General features: G+C 39.8%; 1 protein-coding gene across 1 annotated transcript in view; it reads right to left on the bottom strand.

Annotated features, from left to right (window-relative positions):
- M1AP (meiosis 1 associated protein) overlaps window positions 1-17156 on the bottom strand; it is a 71291-nt gene extending 54135 nt beyond the window's left edge. Inside the window, exons 1-2 of the mRNA XM_077766224.1 lie at window positions 17131-17156; window positions 10438-10729 (exon numbers count right to left, since the gene is read on the bottom strand). Coding sequence (XP_077622350.1) covers window positions 10438-10677 — 240 coding nt within the window. The 5' untranslated portion in view covers window positions 10678-10729; window positions 17131-17156. The remainder of the gene's footprint in view (window positions 1-10437; window positions 10730-17130) is intronic.
- Window positions 17157-19552: the final 2396 nt, after the last annotated feature.

Below are 19552 nucleotides of genomic sequence, written 5' to 3'. Positions count from 1 at the left end.
GCTGTCATAAGCATATACTGTGCTCAGGGATAGTTACCTGTAACTATTTTATTAAGGTTTTTTTAAAAACAAGATTTGATGTTGCATCTTATTAAATATTTTTTCAGTATTTATGAAGATGAATATGATATTTTTTTCTTATAGCAATATAATAAACTATCTTAATAGATTCCCTAATACTGGACTGTCTTTTATTCCTGTTATATGATCTTTTTAAGTCTTTTTAAAATATGATCTTTTTAAGCTGGATTCCATTGCCAGCACTTTATTTGGGATTTTGAATAGATATTCATAAGTGAGATTGTAGTTTTTCTTTTCGTGCAATTTTTTTTGAGTTTTAGTATCAATACTATGTCATCTTCATAAAAAGGATTTGGAAGATTTTTTTTCCTTCTATGGTTTGAAACAGTTTAAAAACAATAGTAATAATCTATTTTTTATAAGTTTAGTATTATTTCCCTGTAAAACCATTTGGTCCCAATGCTTTTTTGGGGGAGGACAGTAGCTCTTTGACAACTTTATGTTTTATGGGAAATGGTGAATTTAGATTTTTCTCTTTTCTGAATTTAATTTTGATAATTATGCTTTCATAGAGAATTATGATTTCACTCAAATGTATTTGTGGTTATTTTCCTCTGATCTTATTTTGGTATAGGCACCTTCTCCCTCTGCCCTCTTTCTTAAACTAAGTTTGCTAATGGTTTATCTGCTTCCTACCTTCCCCCCAAAGAACAAACTTGGATTTATTAATTAGTTCCACTATTTTCTATTTTCATTTTCACTACTTTTTGTTTTTATCTTTATTATTTCCTTCCTTCAGCTTTCCTTATTTTTCTTTCATTTGTCTTTTCTTTAAGTTGCATGCTTTTTTTTTAGTTTTTCTGATTTACTAATATAATTTAAAAATAAGTTAATATAGTTTAAAGATATGAATTTTCCTTTCAGTATTATCTTTCTCATATCCCATAGGTTCTGTTATGTAGTATTTTATTATTATTATTTTCTACACATACTATAATTTTAGGTTGAATTTCCTCTTTGACTCCAAATTCATTTAACAATTTAAAAATTTCCATGAGGTACAGGGGTGCCAGGGTGGTTCAGTCAGTTAAGCGTCCAGCTTCGGCTCAGGTCATGAACTCGTGTTTCTTGAGTTCGAGCCCTGCATCAGGCTCTGTGCTGACAGCTCAGAGCCTGGAGCCTGCTTTGGGTTCTGTGTCTCCCTCTCTCTATGACCCTCCACTGCTCATGCTCTGTCTCTCAAAAATAAAAATAAAACATTAAAAAAATTTCCATGAGGTAGAGACTTTTTGCTCTTTGGTTTTGTCATTATTTCTAGTCTTATTTCAATGTGCTCATAAAATGTTGACTGAACTATTTGTACTTTTGGAATTCATTATAAAGTTTTGGGTTTATTTGTGCCTCTATATGTGGCTGACTTTTGTGAATATATCATGAGCCCTTAAGGAGGGTTGAGATTTCATACATACATATGATCATATTTCATACATTTTTTAAATGTTTATTTATGTGTGTGTGTGAGAGAGACAGCATGCAAGCAGGGGAGGGGCAGAGATAAAGGGAGACACAGAATCCAAAGGAGGCTTCAGGCTCTGAGCACAGAGCCTGATGTGGAGCTCGAACCCATGAACTGTGAGATCATGACATGAGCCAAAGTCAGACACTCTACTGACTGAGCCGCCCAGGTGCCCCTGATTGTATTTCTCTTAAAAATGTTAATGCTATGTTATTTGGTACATAGGTACTCAGAACTGATATATTTTCTATAGACTCCCCCTCTAAGAAGCCTTGTGTGCTGGGTATCTTTCATATGCTCCTCTTTTTTTAAATGATCTATTTATTTATTTTGATGTGCGGGAGGCACAGGGAAATAGGGAGAGAGGAAATCTCAAGCAGGCTCCACACTGTCAGTGCAGAGCCAGATGTGGGGCTCAAACTCACGAACCGTGAGTGAACTCATGAGGTGAGCCAAAATCAGGAATCAGATGCTTAATGGACCCAGGTACCTCTCCTTCCATATGCTCCTCTTGATAATTCTCTACTCTTCTTTGCTTTGTGCCTAGGATTAAAGTGACATTCTTGTTGTCATTTAGTGCATTTTGCTCCAAATTCAACCCTGTCTGATATTAAAATCATGCTCCTTTTTTTTTTTTTTTTTTTGGTGGGGGGTTCATTTGCCTACTATGCCTTTGCCCTTTCTTTAACTGTCAATCTTTCTTATTAACTTTGTTGCAGGTGTATCTTTTGNGAGATTAAAATTATTTTTTTTTTTTTTTTTTTTTTTTGGTGGGGGGTTCATTTGCCTACTATGCCTTTGCCCTTTCTTTAACTGTCAATCTTTCTTATTAACTTTGTTGCAGGTGTATCTTTTGAACACAGCAGAGTTTTTAATAGGTGTGTTTAGCATGTGTATTTATTGATATGACAGATATATTTGTTTTTATATTAAGATATGCTCTATTTTCATAGCTTTTGAAAAATTATACTGTCTAATTTTTTGTTCTATATAAGCTTTCATTGTCATAATTAGAAATGTTTGCATTTGCTTTAGTGCTTATAACTACATGTTTATACAATTCCCTTAAGTTATTTCTTTAATACTATCTATTAATGAACAATGACAAAAATCTTCATTATAAACAATGACAAAATTTATATATTTCCTTTTCTTATTCTTCCCTTCCCTCTCCTGTAGCACTCAATTATGGTTTATTGTATTATCTTTATTGGACTTTACTTGTATACTGTTTAATGTAATATATCTCTATTACTTGCCACTTTTAAATAATTTCATTTGAATGTCAGCTATGAAGAATGAGGAAATAAAAGCTATAGCCAAATTAGAGCACTATTTGTCCTAAAATTCCACTGTAGATCACACATGATTTAAATAATTCCTTTGTTCTCATGAAAAAATAAAAAGAATTGGTAAGATATTCACTGTAAGGGAATTCTTCTGAAATTCTGCTTTAAGAGGAGATTAATCATTTTTGTCAGATTATTTATATTAAGGGCACAATGGATATAAAAGGAATTCTAATATTTTAATTATGATTCCTCTGTCATCATTCCTTACAAAAAGTTCAGGATTATTTGACTGTACTCAGAAATTAAATATGAGGAGTATATTGAGGTATTCATCTTGGGCAAGATTTCCTACCTGCTATCTTTCACCAATATATTTTAAGCTAACTTTGTAGATAGAAAATATTAGATACTTATATAGGTTAGAGACAGTGGATTTAAGGTAACATTTTTTCTTAAACAAAGATTGGATTGTTCTATACATAGGTAATGATGTTGTTCCAGTAATTTCCTTGACCTTTTATCCAAGGCTGAACTTATTGCTCTTTTGGAAGGATTTTTGCCTTGCAATTTTTCTTGAGTTGCCAGTCAGTGGTTTTTAGACTAGAAAGGTCTGCCTTTCTTAATGGAGTGATGAAGGGATAATAGGATTTATCTAGGGCTAAATGTACTGAGGAGTGCCTGAGGCATATAACATAGTCATCTGAGAAACGGAAAAAGAATTCTTTAACCTTTGGAGCATGAGCTTATCTCCCAAAAAGCCTCCTATGCTGGATATCTTCTATTTGCCCTTCTAGATCACTCTTACTTTTCTCTACCCCTGTTGCCAGACAGAAGTTGGATAAAGCCAAATGGGATCATAGGATAGACATGCACAAGGAAAATGGCACAGCAGAGGAACATACCTGCCACATGGCTGTAACATCACTATCATTTTCACTGTGTCCCCAGTGTGCTAGGAGGAATATAATCACTGGATTTTATAGAGAATTATACATTTTGTTTATCTATTCACCAGTTAATAGATATCCTAACTGTTTCCAGTTTGGGGCTATTAGGAATAATGCTGTCATGAACATTCACGTAAGTGTATTTGTGTGGACATGTTTTCATTTCTGTTGGGTAGATTACTGGGGGTGGAACTATTGGGTTACATGGAAGGTATATATCTAACTTTTTAAGACATTGGTGAACTATTTTCCAAAGTGGTTGTATCATTTTACCTTCCTGTCAGCAATGAATGAGGGTTATAGTTTCTCTCCATTCTCACCAACACTTGGTACTGCCTGTCTTTTTAATGGTAGCCATTCTAGTGAGCATGTAAAATCACCTTTGTTTTTCTTTGGCTTTTTATTTTGAAATAATTATAAATCCACATAAAGTTGCAAAATTGTACAGGGAGGTCCTGTGTACCCTTCCCCCAGTTTCCTCCAGTGGTTACATCTTACATAACTAGAGAGCAATTTTAAAACCAAGAAATTGACCTTGGTACAATGTTTGCATTGAGTTCTATACCATATTATCATACCTGTAGATTCACATCTTGCTAGAGGGTTGTCAATGTTCTTGATCATTTGGAAGAATCAGCTCTTTGTTTCACCAATTTTCTGTTCTCAATTTCATTCATATATGCTCTTTACTACTTCCTACCTTCAGCTTGCTTTAGGCATATTTTGCTACTCCTTTTCTAAGTTTCCTGAGGTGGGATCGATCTTATGTTACAGATTTGAAACTTTTTCTTTTCTAATGTAAGCATTTAATGCTATAAATGTCCCTCTCAGCACTGCTTTAGCTGGATTCTACAAATTTTGAAGTGTATTTAAATTTTCATGTGATTCAATATATTTTAAAAATTTCTTCTTTGATCTATGAGTTACCTAGAAATATGCTGTTTAGTTTCCAAGTCTTTGGAGATTTTACTGGTTTCTGGTTTTTTTTTTTTGTTTTTTGTTTTGTTCTTTTATTTTTGAGAGAGAGAGGGGCAGAGAGAGAGGGAGACAGAGAATCCTAAGTAGGCTGCAGGCTGTCAGCATAGAGCCCTATGTACTGAGCTTGAACTCACAAATCATGATAGCATGGCCTGAGCTGAAATCAAGAATCAGATGCTTAACTGACTGAGCCACCCAAGTGCCCCTGGAGATTTTACTGTTAAGGTTTTGCTATCATCTATCTATCTATCTATCTATCTATCTATCTATCTATCTATCTATCATGAGAGAGAGAGAGTGCATGAGTGAGGGAGATCTATGAGAGAGAGTGCATGAATGAGGGAGAGGGGCAGAGGAAGAGATAGAGAGAATCTTAGGCAGGCTCCTTGCTCAGCACAGAGTTTGAGCTGGGGCTTGATCCCATGACAATGAGGTCATGACCTGAGTGGAAATCAGAATCAGACACTCAACCCACTGAACCACCCAGGCACCCCAGGTTTCTGTTACTGATTTCTATTTTGCTTTCACTGTGGGCAGAGAACAAACTGTGAATAACTTCAATTCTTTCAAATTTGAAGTTTCTTTTATGGCCCAGGATATGGTCTATTTTGATCAACTGTTCTGTGGGTACTTGAAAATGTGTANAGATTTTACTGGTTTCTGGTTTTTTTTTTTTGTTTTTTGTTTTGTTCTTTTATTTTTGAGAGAGAGAGGGGCAGAGAGAGAGGGAGACAGAGAATCCTAAGTAGGCTGCAGGCTGTCAGCATAGAGCCCTATGTACTGAGCTTGAACTCACAAATCATGATAGCATGGCCTGAGCTGAAATCAAGAATCAGATGCTTAACTGACTGAGCCACCCAAGTGCCCCTGGAGATTTTACTGTTAAGGTTTTGCTATCATCTATCTATCTATCTATCTATCTATCTATCTATCTATCTATCTATCTATCTATCTATCTATCTATCATGAGAGAGAGAGAGTGCATGAGTGAGGGAGATCTATGAGAGAGAGTGCATGAATGAGGGAGAGGGGCAGAGGAAGAGATAGAGAGAATCTTAGGCAGGCTCCTTGCTCAGCACAGAGTTTGAGCTGGGGCTTGATCCCATGACAATGAGGTCATGACCTGAGTGGAAATCAGAATCAGACACTCAACCCACTGAACCACCCAGGCACCCCAGGTTTCTGTTACTGATTTCTATTTTGCTTTCACTGTGGGCAGAGAACAAACTGTGAATAACTTCAATTCTTTCAAATTTGTTGAAGTTTCTTTTATGGCCCAGGATATGGTCTATTTTGATCAACTGTTCTGTGGGTACTTGAAAATGTGTATTCTGGTATTGTTGAGTGGAGTACTCTATAAATGTTGGTTAGATCCTATTGGTTAATATTTTTCTATATCCTCATTGATTTTCTTTCTAGTTGTTCTATCAGTTGTCAGAGAAGGACATTCCAAGTTTCCAACTATAATTATGGATTTGTCTATTTCTTATTTCAGTTCTATCAGTTTTTGCTTCACATATTTTACAGCTCTATTGTTCAGTGTGTACACTTTTAGTATTGCTATGTCTTCTTCTTGGTTTGACTCTTTTATTATCACTTAATATTCCTTTCTATACCTGATATTCTTTACTGTGAAGTCTACTTTATTTGATATATTAATACAGCCTTTTCTGCTTTGCTTTGATTAATGCATCAGGGCATATCTTTTTTCATCCTTATACCTTCCACCTACTTTTAAAAAAATTTGTTTTTAGTGTTTATTTTTGAGAGAGAGAGTGCACACGTGTACGCAAGCAGGGGAGGGTCAGAGAGAAAGGGAGACACAGAATCTGAAGCAGGCTGCAGGCTCTGAGCTGTCTGCACAGAGCCTGATGCGGGGCTCGAACTCACAAACTGCAAGATCATGACCTGAGTCGAAGTGGGCTGGTTGCTTAACCGACTGAGCCACCCAGGCACTCCTAAATTTTTTAAATAATTTTTTGGAATTCCATTTTATCTATAGTGCTTGAGTATTTTTGTATACATTTTTAAAGTGGTTTCTCTAAGTATTATATTATATACATACTTTATGTAGAAAGTCTCTTTACCCTGTTTACAATGCAATCATTTTAAATATTTCTTCTATATACATTAACAGCCACATCAGACAAGATTATAAGTTTTTCTTTAACTGTCAAATATAATTTAGAAATCTCAATAGAAAGTCTATTGTACTTATCTATGTTTTATTCTTTCAATTGTTCTTTCTTCCTTCTGGATATTCCAAGATTCTTTTATAATTTCCTTTCTGTTTCAAGAACTTTCTTTAGGCATTCTGTTAAAGTAGGTCTGCTGGTGACTAACTGTCTTAGCTTTCTTTCATTTGAAAATATCTACATTTCTGTTTCATTCCTTAAGGATATTTTCACTGGATACAGAGTTTGGGGTTAATTAACAGTTCTTTTTCTTTTAGCATTTGAAAAATGGGACGCTTCCTCTGGCCTCCTTGGTTTCTGATGAAAAAAGCTACTGTTACTTATTTTTTTCCTTATAAGATGTCAGTGCTCTCCCAAGAGTCTGCCTTTAGTTTTTATAAATTTAAATTATGATGTATCTTAGAACAGATTTATTTCCATTTATCCTGTTTGGGGCTTACCAGCCTCTTGAATCTTTAGGTTTATAACTTTTGCCAAATTTGGGAAATTTTCAGTAATTATTTCTTTGAATATTTTTTTCAGCTCCATCCTTCCTCCTTCCTCTTTCACTATGATGACACAAAAGTTAGATCTTTTGTTACAGTCTCACAAGTCCCTGTGGCTTTGTTCATTTTTTAAAGTCTGTTTTCTCTCTGTTACTCAGATTTCGTAATTTCTATTCTATCGTCATGTTTGCTGATTCTTTTCTCTGTCCTCTCCATTCTGCTGTTGAGCCCATGCATTAAAGATTTTTGTTTTTTAAATTTTGGTTATTGTATTTTTCAGTTCTAAAATATGCATTTGGTTCTTCTTTTTTTATTTTTAAAGTTTATTTATTGTTTGAGGGGAGAGAGCAGCAGAGAGAGAGGGACAGAAAGCGGCCTGGAGAGAATCCTAAGCAGGCTCTGCATTGTCAGCATGGACACTGGACAGGGCTCAAACTCATAAACCATGAGATCATGACCTGAGCCAAAATTAAGAGTTGGACACTTAACCAACTGAGCCTCTGAGGTGCCCCTATTTAGTTCTTTATACTTCTTTTTCTTTGGTGAGACTTTCTATTTTTCCATCTAAGTATGTTCAAAACTCGCTGAAATATTTTTATGATGGCTGCTTCAAAGTCTTTTTCAACATCTGTGTCATCTCAGTGTTGGTGTCTGTTGTATCCTCATTCAAGTTGAGATTTCCCTGGTTCTTGATATAATAAGTGACTTTTTATTGTATTCTTTCTGGACATTTTGGGCATTATAGGACTCTAGATCTTACTTAAATCTTCTGCTTTAGCAGGCCCCTTCCCATCCCTAATACTGTGGTAATGAGGGAAGTGAGGTTTCCATGTAATTACTGCCAGGTTAGGGTGTGACTCTGGCCTCTGACTACAGCCCAGAAGGGAGGGTGCCTTGTTCCTTCTGGGTGGGAGTGGAAGTTCTGGTGTTCTATGACACCTGGGATTGGGGAAGCTGCATTACTGTCAGAAATCCTTGCTTTTCATTAGGTCTTCAGGGACACCACCCTGTCTTGGAGGTTAAAAGGTATTTCATGTAGAGGCCGTTTTGCGGCAACAGGCTTGAGCAATGGAATGTAGAGTAAGGCAAAAGGGCCCACAGTGACCTCAACCCTCTGGCTGAATATAGATGGGCCCATCAGACAACCCACCTAAAAATGTCCATAAAACCTAAATGATCAATAGGCTACTTAGAAGCAAGCACAGTTACCAAAAAGGGGAAAATTCCATAATCCCCATACCTCTGTACCTTCCCACTTTAAATACAGTCTCCACCCACTGCCTCATAGCAGTCTCTCCTTTACTATCCTGCTTGCTGCTCTCTTGCAGTGTACTCAATAAACTTCTATCTCCTTTGTTCTGCCTCTGGTGAATCCTTTAACCGGATTGTCATCCCACATTTGGGAGCCCCATCCGATCAAGAGAGACACCACACCTCACTTCTGCTCCCACATGTCCTTCAGTCTGCCTCCTCAGATACCACCTCAATAGGGAGGGGCAGACATGCTCTGTTAATGTTGGGTAGGACGGTGGGAGTCCAGGCTCTAATGTGGTTTCCATAGACACTAGGGGGAGGAAGTCTTATTCCCTCTAGGTAGGGATAAAAGTTGTGATTTTTCCATTAGGCCTTCTCGGACTTTCCCAGCAGTAAGGCTACCTCAGGAAAAGGGATGGACTAGAACCTGTGAAGTCTTTTCCATCCCAGTAATTCTGAACTTTATATAGGGGAGAGGTGAAGATGTGCATTTCTTTGAGGAGGAGGAGACACAGTTGTCTATGTATGAGAAAGCTTCATAAAACCATTGCCCCTGGCCCAGCATTTGCCTTCTGAAATTTCAGGGGGGTTTTCAGCAGAGTCCTATGGGGAACTGCAGAGAAAATATTTTCATGTTTCTTCACAGTTAGGCTTTCTGAGCAAAGAAAGCTGGAACCTTTGTTAAAGAACAAGTCTCGGAAATTAAAGGGTGATTTACTAGCCAGAGACCTCTGAAGACATTTAGACTTGTTTCCCTGTGTTTACATTTCAAAGGGGGATAAAATGGGTCATTGCTTAAATTTCAAAGGACTGTAAATGCCAAGGTTTCTCTCCCATCTCTTGAATGGAGGAGGGCAAGATGTGGCCTATTTACACTCTCAGGTTAGTAATTTTGGAGTTCTTCTTCTGTGGTATAAACTGTGGCTTCTCTCTCAATTGGATGGGGACCCCCAAATGTGGGCTGATGGTAGAGTGGAAGCCAGTGGCGCAGGAGGTGAAAGGATTCACTGGAGGCAGAAGTTTACTACAAGGGAGCAGCAGGCAGGACAGCAAAGGAGAGACTGTCTGCAATGAGGCAGTGGGTGGGGCTTTATGTAAAAGGGAATGGTAAGGAGGTATGAGAACATATGGAATTTTCCCTTTTTTGGTAATTGTGTCTGGTTCTTTTTTTAAAAATTTTTAAAAAATTAATTAATGTATTTTTGAGAGAGAGAGAGCACAAATGGGTAAGGGGCAAAAAGAGAGGGAGACACAAAATATGAAGCAGGTTCTAAGCTCTGAGCTGTTAGAGACAGCCTGACACAGGGCTCAAACCAAAGAACTGCGAGATCATGACCTGAGCTGAAGTTGGATGCTTAACAGACTGAGGCACCCAGGTGCCGCATTAAAAAAATTTTTTTAAATTAATTTTTATTTTTTTCTGGTTCTAAGTAGTCTATTGATCAGTTAAGGCTTATGGCTATTTTGAGGTGGGTTGCCTGATGGGCCTGTACACTGTATTCAGCCTTGTGGTTGCTGTGGGCCCTTTTGCCTTGATCAAGTTTCCATTGCTCAAAGCTGTTGTCTAAAAGTGGCCTCTACATGAACCCCTTATTTGCAGGATGACATCTGGCTCTCCTTGTGTTGCCTGTGGCATACTGTGTGTGAGGAATGGGCAGTTATCGCTATAAGTAATAATAACTGTGATCTCTGTTCCAGAAACCTCATATGTGTTTTTAGGATAAAATGATCAAATATAGATATACTCACCACAAAGGGAAGGATACATTCGTGCTGATTTTGTACCATGTATAAGCTGAAGAGGGACATGCGGCTGGGGCCCATCAAGCTGCAGGCTAGAGAGAAAAAGTTCTGCAGAGCCTCACAGAGGTTGGAGCAGACACCAGCCCAGGATGGTAGAGCAATATGCACAATGAGAAGCCTTGGAGGTTGCTGGTAAATCTGCGTGGGAGTGGAGGGCGCTTTACCAGTACTTCGTCCATGATACATGCTAACCAGACCAGAGGTAGAACTGGAGTCACTACCTGGATATTCTCTGTACCTATAGAGAAGCAAAGAGAAATCACTGGCTTTCATAAAACTGAATTATATGCTTGGTTGAAATGATGAACACAGTCCCAGAGGACTAAATCCAGAAAGGAGTCAGACTGGGGACTAAGTCAAGTTTCTCTAGACTATCCCATCTTAACTTCCAAGGGATCTAGATGTTTTACCTATAATGTAAGACTGAGATTGCTTACAGATGCTGAGAGGAACTAAACAAAAAGTAACACAAAGCCAAATTTCAGTCTTAAAGCAAGCTATCTGCCCTCATACATTTTTTTTTATTGGCATTTATTGTACTGTCTTTTACAATTTGTTTCTATGACTGCCTTTCCCAATACATTGTGAGCTTCCCAAGGGTGGAGAACCGGACTTGCCAAATTTATCTATCAGTGTTTAGCACAGTGTTTATTTGGTACATAGTAATTCTCTCTCTCTCTCTCTTTTTAATGTTTGTTTATTTTTGAGAGAGACAGAGAGAGAGAGAGAGAAAGAGAGAGAGAGCAAGCACAAGCTGGGGAGAGGGAGAGACAGAGGGAGACACAGAATCTGAAGCAGGCTCCAGGCTTTAAGCTGTCAGCACAGAGCCTGATGCCAGGTTTGAACTCACAAGCCTTGAGATCATGACCTGAGTGGAAGTCAGACGCTTAACCAACTGAGCCACCCAGGCGCGAACCAAATATCATCCTTAATCGTGATGTTGAAAGCCTCTACCCAAGACAAGGAGACTGCTATCATTACTTCTATTTAACGCTGTAGTGAAGGCAGTAATAAGGCAAGATAAAAAAATATGCATTGCAGTGGAAGAAATAAAACTGTTATTATTTGTAAATGATATGATTGTGTATATGGAAAATCTAAAAGAGTTGATAATTTTATAATTTTTCCCAAAAGTTCTCATCTTTTGTTAATTTTATTCTTAGAGATCTTATTTTTTAGTGTTAATTTACATGACATCCTTTTAAATTTTTTTTAGTTTGTTGCTAATATATAGAAATAAAGCTGATTTTTGTACATTGATTTTGTATTTAACAACCCTGCTGCACTCTCTAATTATAATTTATTTGTAAATCCTTTTGGATTCTTTGTCCACAATCATATAATCTGTGATAATGACAGGTACCAGGCACATGAACAAAGTCAGATCTTAACAGCAAAAGGCTATTTGTAACAGTTTTGCTCATAATTGCTGCAAACTGCAAACAGCACAAATGTCAATAAATGTTGGAATGGATAAATTCTAGTATAATCACACATGTAGCAATGAAAATGAATTAGTTACACACAACAGGGATGATTCCAAGAAACGAAATATAAGAAGCAAGACAGAATACATATAGTACAATTCTGCCTACATAGATTTTATTTTTTATTTTATTTTATCTTAGTTTAGTTTTGAGAGAGAGGCATGAAAGCACATAAAAGCAGGGGAGGGTCAGAGAGGGNTGGGTCATAGGGGAGTTCTATTGTTAATGTTTTGAGGAATCTCCACACTGTTTTCCAGAGGGGCTATACCAGCTTATATTCCCACCAACAGTGTAGGAGGTGCCCGTGTCTCCACATCCTCGCCAGCATCTCAAGTTCTCTGATTTGCTCATTTTAGCCACTCTGACTGGCGTGAGGTGGTATCTCAGTGTGGTTTTGATCTGTATTTCCCTGATGAGGAGGGATGCTAAGCATCGTTTCATGTGTCTATTGGCCATCAGGATGTCCTCTTTGGAGATGTGTCTGTTCATATCTTCTGCCCATTTCTTTACTGGGTTGTTTGTTTTTCGGGTGTGGAGTTTGGTGAGTTCCTTATAGATTTTGGATATTAACCCTTTATCTGATATGTCATTTGCCACTATCTTTTCCCATTGCGTTGGTTGCCTATTAGTTTTGTGGGTTGTTTCAAATGTTTATTTACTTTTGAGAGAGAGAGGGAGAGAGAACGAGAACACAAGTGGGAAAGGGGCACAGAGAGAAGGAGACACAGAATCTGAAGCAGGTTCCAGGCTCTGAGCTATCAGCATAGAGCCTAACAGGGGCTCAAACTCACAGACTGCAAGATCATGCCCTGAGCTGATCTTGGGAGCTTAACCGACTAAGCCACCCAGGCACCCCTAATTTTTATTTTTTAATCGTTTTTTCATTCACCACTGAATTCTTTCCCCACTGTTTTTTTAAAATATAAATTTTAGTTAGTTAACATATAGTGCAATATTGGTTTCAGGAGTAAAATTCAATGCTTCATCACTTACATACAACACCCAGTACTCATCACAAGTGCCCTCCTTAGTACCCATCACCATCTAGCCCATCTCTTACTCACCTCCCTCCATCAACCCATAGTTTGTTCTCTATCCTTACGAGTGAGAGAGAGAATCTTAAACAGGCTCTTTGGCCATCATGGAGCCCGATGGGGGGCTTGATTTCACGACTGTGAGATCACAACTGAGCTGATATTAAGAGTTAGACAACTGAGTCACCCAGGCACCCGTACACAGATTTTAAAAATAAGCACAAATAGCTATATTGTTTAGGCATGTGTACATAATGGTTAAACTATTTTTAAAAATCAAGGAAATGACTATCATTAAATTAGGGTAGTGATTTTCTCTAGAAAGGAAGGGGGGGCATTATGATTAGAAGGGACAAAAAGAGGAGGTTTGGGGGTATTGGCAATGTTCTATTTCCTCACCTTTGTTGTGGTTACATGGGTGCTCACTTTATAATTATTAAGCTGTATGTGCATGTTTTATGAAATGTTCTCTCTATGTTATATTTAATAATAAAAATATTTCAAAAAGATTAGGAAAATCATAAAAGAAAATATTTTTATATAAAAAAATGTTCCCATCTTGGTGAGCTAAAGTAATTCTATATAATTGTTAGCTAAAGAATGCAGGGAAAATAAAAACTTCTTTGATTTCCCCAGGTCCAAGAGAAATATCATATTATTTATGATAATTTTCAGAAACACTTTGGAATTTATGATCTTTAAAAATGATCTAAGAGTACATAGATAAATGTGTTCCCCAAAATCAATCTGTGAAGTTATTCCTCTTCAAACTTTTCTTTTCCGTTAGTGGAACTTGGTATTTGTTCAACAATTTTTTGTTGAGCTCCAATTATGTGCTGGGAACAGCTGAACAAATAAGTGAATGAATATGCTAATCTATTAAAAGTAATCTCGAACTAGAACTCCAAATCAATGACTAATGTATTCAGCAAGAAAGCAAATACCGTAATAAATTTTAACTGTATTTTTAAATTAAATTCATGGGACCAATGTAATGCTGAATTTGGGACTAACACACATTCATATAGACAGGCACCCAGACAGAGGCCTTATTTAATGCAGAAAGAGCATCTACTCCCTTTTTCCATCCTCCTTCACTTCTGAAACTCTTGTCATTTTAGAGCATGGGCAGTTCTAAGTTTAGATAGTTCCAATATATACAAATCTCTTACTAGAGTTTAGTTCATCATCACCAGTCCCTCATTAACACAGTTCAACTTTCAGTTACTGTAGAATATTAACTGTGAGTAATCACATAAAATATAAATCACAGCTTGCTCTGCAGTCCACAAATCACTACATAAAAGATGCTCATCATGTTCAGTGACCAAGCATGTCACTTCTTTCAAGGTTTGTCAGTGACATGTCACTGCAAATTACTTGTTCAGTTTAAGCACAGATAACAAATCATGTTATTTTACTTCTGCTAGTGATAAACCCATGTAACATTCTACCCATGGATAAGTGAAAGAGAGAATTGGCCGAAATTGGCCATTTCAAGATGAAAGTGTAGTGAAGAAACGATATCTGGTAATGCTAAAAAGTGAAAGTTGAATAGAACATAAATGGACTTCTAGAAGAAAAAGCTGTAACAATGCTGACAATGACACCATTTGACAGACTCTAGATAAGCAGCTAAATGGTCTTAGCAAAGGTGAAGCTAACTAGCTAACTAGAGTGCCACTAGCAAAAACTTCATATTAAAGGATCTCTTGGAGATCCTTTGAAAGACCAAAGGATATAATGTTGGAAGTTGATCCAAACATAGAAAGGAGTATGACAATTAGCTAAGGCATAGAGAAGGGCCGCCTGGGTGGCTTAGTCGGTTAAGCGTCCGACTTTCGCTTAGGTCATGATCTCACGGTTCGTGGGTTCGAGCCCCGTGTCGGGCTCTGTGCTGACTGCCAGCTCAGAGCCTGGAGCCTGTTTCAGAGTCTGTGACTCCCTCTCTCTCTGACCCTCTCCTGCTCACGCTGTCTCTCTCTCTCCTAGAAATAAATAAAACATTAAAAAAAAAAAAGCTAAGGCATAGAGAAGATGCACGTTTGATCGTAAGTTATACCATGAGAAGACAAGCACAAGTACTGTTCAAACTATTCTTGATTAAGTTTTTTACAAAGAAATAGAAGACTCTGATATTTCTTTGGGTTTCTAATGTTTTAAATTACAGTGTGCTAAATAGATATCAGCTTTACTATTTTTCATTTCCCATTTAGAGCTGATGGTAAGAGACATTTTAACATTCCGACAACTTTGAGAGGTCCTGGAACTAATTTAATTTTTTCCTATTGATGATTAAGATTACTTTGAATGGTTTCAGCTTGCACAGTCATTTTTTTGCAATTCCAAGACTGTACTTTACATGAGGTAAGAGGCAGCTCTCGTCTCTATATTTTCAAACATGATCAATGCATCTGGGCATAGTTCTAAGCAGGATCTGACCATTTTTGATGGTCCTATACTCTCTTTTGTCAAAACACCTACTTATCGGGGTCTCCCTGCAAACTGGTTTAACCTGGAACTCGGCCTTGAACCATCAAAAGCACCAAATTACTCCCTTACTAAAACTCTTCAATGGCTTCCAATTACATTTAGAACAAAATCCCAAATCCTTATCCCGGCCCGGAAGTTCTGCATGTAACTCCTTCCCAATTCTCCATCCTCCCGCCACGCTATCCTCTGCCCAACCCCCTCCCACCCTACTCTGTCTCCGAGGCGACTTTTCGGTCCACAAACGCTTGGGCCTTTCATTGTGGCTCCTGTGGCTGCTGAACGTTCTTTTCCATTACTACCCTCCTTAACTTTGCTCATTCTTTAGGTCTCAGGCTTTAGATCTTAATATGTTAGGGCCTCTTTACGTGCCTTCACAAAAGCACGATACCATGTCTTTGTAGCCCTTGGAACACTGTGCGTGATAAACGACTTAATGGTTCTTCCTCCCGCAAGGCTGCATTAAAAATTTCATGGATCCTAAGCACTTTTGCCTTCGTGAGCCCCTTCCTCATTAAAAAAAAGAAAATAAAAATCAGGGGCGCCTGGTTTAAGCATCCGACTTTGGCTCAGGTCATGATCTCGGGGTTCGTGGGTTCGAGCCCCGCGACGGGCTCTGTGCTGACAGCTCAGAGCGTGGAGCCTACTTCAGATTCTGCATCTTCCTGTCTCTCTGACCCTCCCCTGCTCACGCTGTCTCTCTCTCTCTCTCTCAGCAATAAATAAAACATTAAAAATTAAAAAAAAAGTTGGGGCGCCTGGGTGGATTAGTCGGTTAAGCGTCCGACTTTCGCTTGGGTGATGATCTCGCGGTTCGTGGGTTTGAGCCCCGTGTCGGGCTCTGTGCTGACTGCCAGCTCAGAGCCCTGAGCCTGTTTCGGATTCTGTGACTCCCTCTCTCTCTGACCCTCCCCTGCTCACGCTGTCTCTCTCTCTCTCTCCTGGAAATAAATAAAAAAAACATTAAAAATTTTTAAAAAAAAATTAAAAAAAAGAAAAATCAAAACATGTTCTTTGACCCTAAGAGGACATTGGTTTTTTTTTTTTTCATTCTCCAAGAAGTTAGAACACCATCGCAGGCCCCCTCAAAGCGTTGAGGGCCCTAGGCACCGCACAGTGTCTGGAGGACTGACGGCCCAGCGGCTGGGCCGGGAGAGGCCGCCGAGGACACGCGGCGTCAGGGTCCTCAGACACGTGCGCAGAGGGACGGGGCCGGGAGAGGCCGCCGAGGACACGCGGCGTCAGGGTCCTCAGACACGTGCGCAGAGGGACGGGCCCGGGAGAGGCCGCCGAGGACACGCGGCGTCAGGGTCCTCAGACACGTGCGCAGAGGGACGGGCCCGGGAGAGGCCGCCGAGGACACGCGGCGTCAGGGTCCTCAGACACGTGCGCAGAGGGACGAGGAGCCGCGGTGACTGAGGACCTGTGGGCGTGTTGCCCAGGCATGGTCCGCCAACACCGACCTGAGGGCGGCCCGAGTTCGGCCCAAGCCCACCCTGTGAGGCGCTGCAGGCCGTGCTGCCTCGGGGCCGTCCTCCAGCTGAGGCCCTCAGCCCTCCACCTGCCCGGAGGCCTGGAGAAAGTGCGGGTGTTCCCCCATTTCTTTGGGAACGCAAAGAATCCATTACCTGCTCGTTTATGCTCTCCGAGTGCGCTTGCGCCGCCGAAGGCGCCCGCGTCCCTCAGAAGGCGGCTGCGCGGGATTCCTCGCTGCGGCTGCGCGCGCAGCTTCAGGGGCCGTTTCTGGGTCTACCTCAGGGCCACGATCTCCTGAGTCCCTGGGCACCAGGGAAATGGCCCTACTTTGGCCCTGAGGTAGAGTTTTGGAGCTCTCTTGAGAATATCATGCTAAACGTACCACTTCTTCGGTAGCTAACCGCCACCCGCAATTAAACATTCCAATAATACCCCCTCATGAAACATTCCGGGGAGGCACCCCCCATTGTGTCCCTTAGCTTTAACCTTTCTCTTCTACATCATTCAGTTGGTCACTCTTTTATTCAATAAATATTTGTTGAGGGCACATTCTATGCCAGGCACTGTGCTAGGATTGGGGTACATTGGCTACACAATGGTCCCTGCCCTCATGGAAGTTCGTTTAGTCTACCTTCAACAAGTTCTTTCAAGTCTTCAAACCTCTATATTCCAAAAGGGTCTGCCCGCCCCTCTTTACTCATGCTCATTCCCATTTGCTTGCTGATGATTCATATAGTCACTTTGACAAAATCCAGTTGAGATAGGATCATTTGGCTTGTCCAGGTCTTCAACCCTGGTTGAAGGGTAATTCTCTAAATTAGCCCACAGGAGAGGAAAAACTAATGCTAGTACCAAATCAGAAATGAACAAGCGCTTTCTCCTGTTTCTCTTTAGTATTGTCATCTCCCCCCACCTCTCGCTCAGTTCATTGCCTGCTACGTAGGTTTGGGGGGGGGAAATCACTTTACCAATGAGTGATTCAGGACAAGTTAGAACCAATAGAAAAAGAGCCACCTGCCTATGTTTTAGCACTACAACACCAATTATTGCTCCCCTCATCTGTTCCTCAGAGTAAAACCAGAAATACTTAATCCAGGCTCCCAGGTGTAATCTGATCAACAGACTTCCTGTATTTCAATATAAAGTGTAGCTTCTCAACATGTCCTCTTTCTCACATACTCCAAATTAGTCTCCCTGTCTTTAACTTCCAGATTATTCCATACACTGATGCTATAATTATCCTAGTAAAAATATATTTGATCACACCATTCTTTGACTTAAAATTGTTTTGTTTTTGTTTCTGTTTTGTTTGTCTTGTTTTGGTCACAAAGGCTGTTATGACTGACCCACTTGCCTTATCAGGCTCAATTCACCTTGCCCTAATTGCAAATCACATCACCTGTTGCTCCTAGCTACAATAAATTTCTCTGTTTCTCTATAAACTGTTTTATCTATCTGGTGTAGCATTTATTGGATAATGTGCCAAAGACTGCATTAGACCTGGGGGAATATGACGTGATTTCCCCAAGATCCTACTAAAGTCTGAGGGTGACAAACTGCCAAGAAAGCAACCTGCATATTTCAAACTACAGGGAGGGCAACTGATGAAAGTCATCAAATACTGCCTTAGAAATCCACTGCCAAATTTGTGAAGACCACAAGCTGTTCTAGCCAATGACTGTGGTGGGGGTACTAAGGCCGACTTGATCCTGGGAGACATAGGATGTTTCATTCCCTCTCTTCTTCACTTAGGGTCAGACTTGAATCACATCTGACTGCTCTTGAAGCCTTTCCCAGCCCTTTCCTTTTTCCCTCACAGGTGTTTCCCCTGCTAAATTCCTTGTACATTTATTTTTTATTTATTTATTTATTTTAAATGTTTTATTTATTTCTAGGAGAGAGAGAGAGACAGCGTGAGCAGGGGAGGGTCAGAGAGAGAGGGAGTCACAGACTCTGAAACAGGCTCCAGGCTCTGAGCTGGCAGTCAGCACAGAGCCCGACGCGGGGCCCGAACCCACGAACCGCGAGATCATGACCTAAGCGAAAGTCGGACGCTTAAGCCACCCAGGCGCCCCACCCTACTACTTATCCTTGACCACTCAGTTCAAACGTCATTTCTGCGAAACCTCATTGATTTGCTCAGGCAAAACAACTTTTCTGAGCATTTATTGCACATTTTTACAGCAAACAGAAGTCACGTTGCCTTGCAATGATCTATTTTCAGTTATTTGTTAAATGCTTGCTAAAACAATAATTTTGAGAAATTTGGTGTATTTACCCATTTAGACACATATTTTCCCTGGTAGTACAGATGGGGGCATATAAGCTTTTGGAGCCCACTAAGCAAACCAGCCATTGGAGGACCTGGAGCCACACCTCCAGCCCGGTTCCGAAGTAGCACTCCCACCTAGACCTAGGTCTAGCTCCTCCTGTACCTGGGTTGGGCTTCTCCTCTCCTTAGCTCCGCCTCCACCCAACCCCGATTGGCTGGAGGAGGAAATCGGCTCGACCATTAGTCCCTTCTTGAAGAGGCGGAGCTGGGTTGCGTTCTTGTCTCGCCGACGCAGGCCGAAC

The sequence above is a fragment of the Crocuta crocuta genome, unplaced genomic scaffold (assembly GCF_008692635.1).
Source record: "Crocuta crocuta isolate KB4526 unplaced genomic scaffold, BGI_CrCroc_1.0 scaffold113, whole genome shotgun sequence".
NCBI lineage: Eukaryota > Metazoa > Chordata > Mammalia > Carnivora > Hyaenidae > Crocuta > Crocuta crocuta.
Note: the sequence above shows the minus strand (reverse complement) of the source record. Positions and strands in the feature narration are given on the sequence as shown.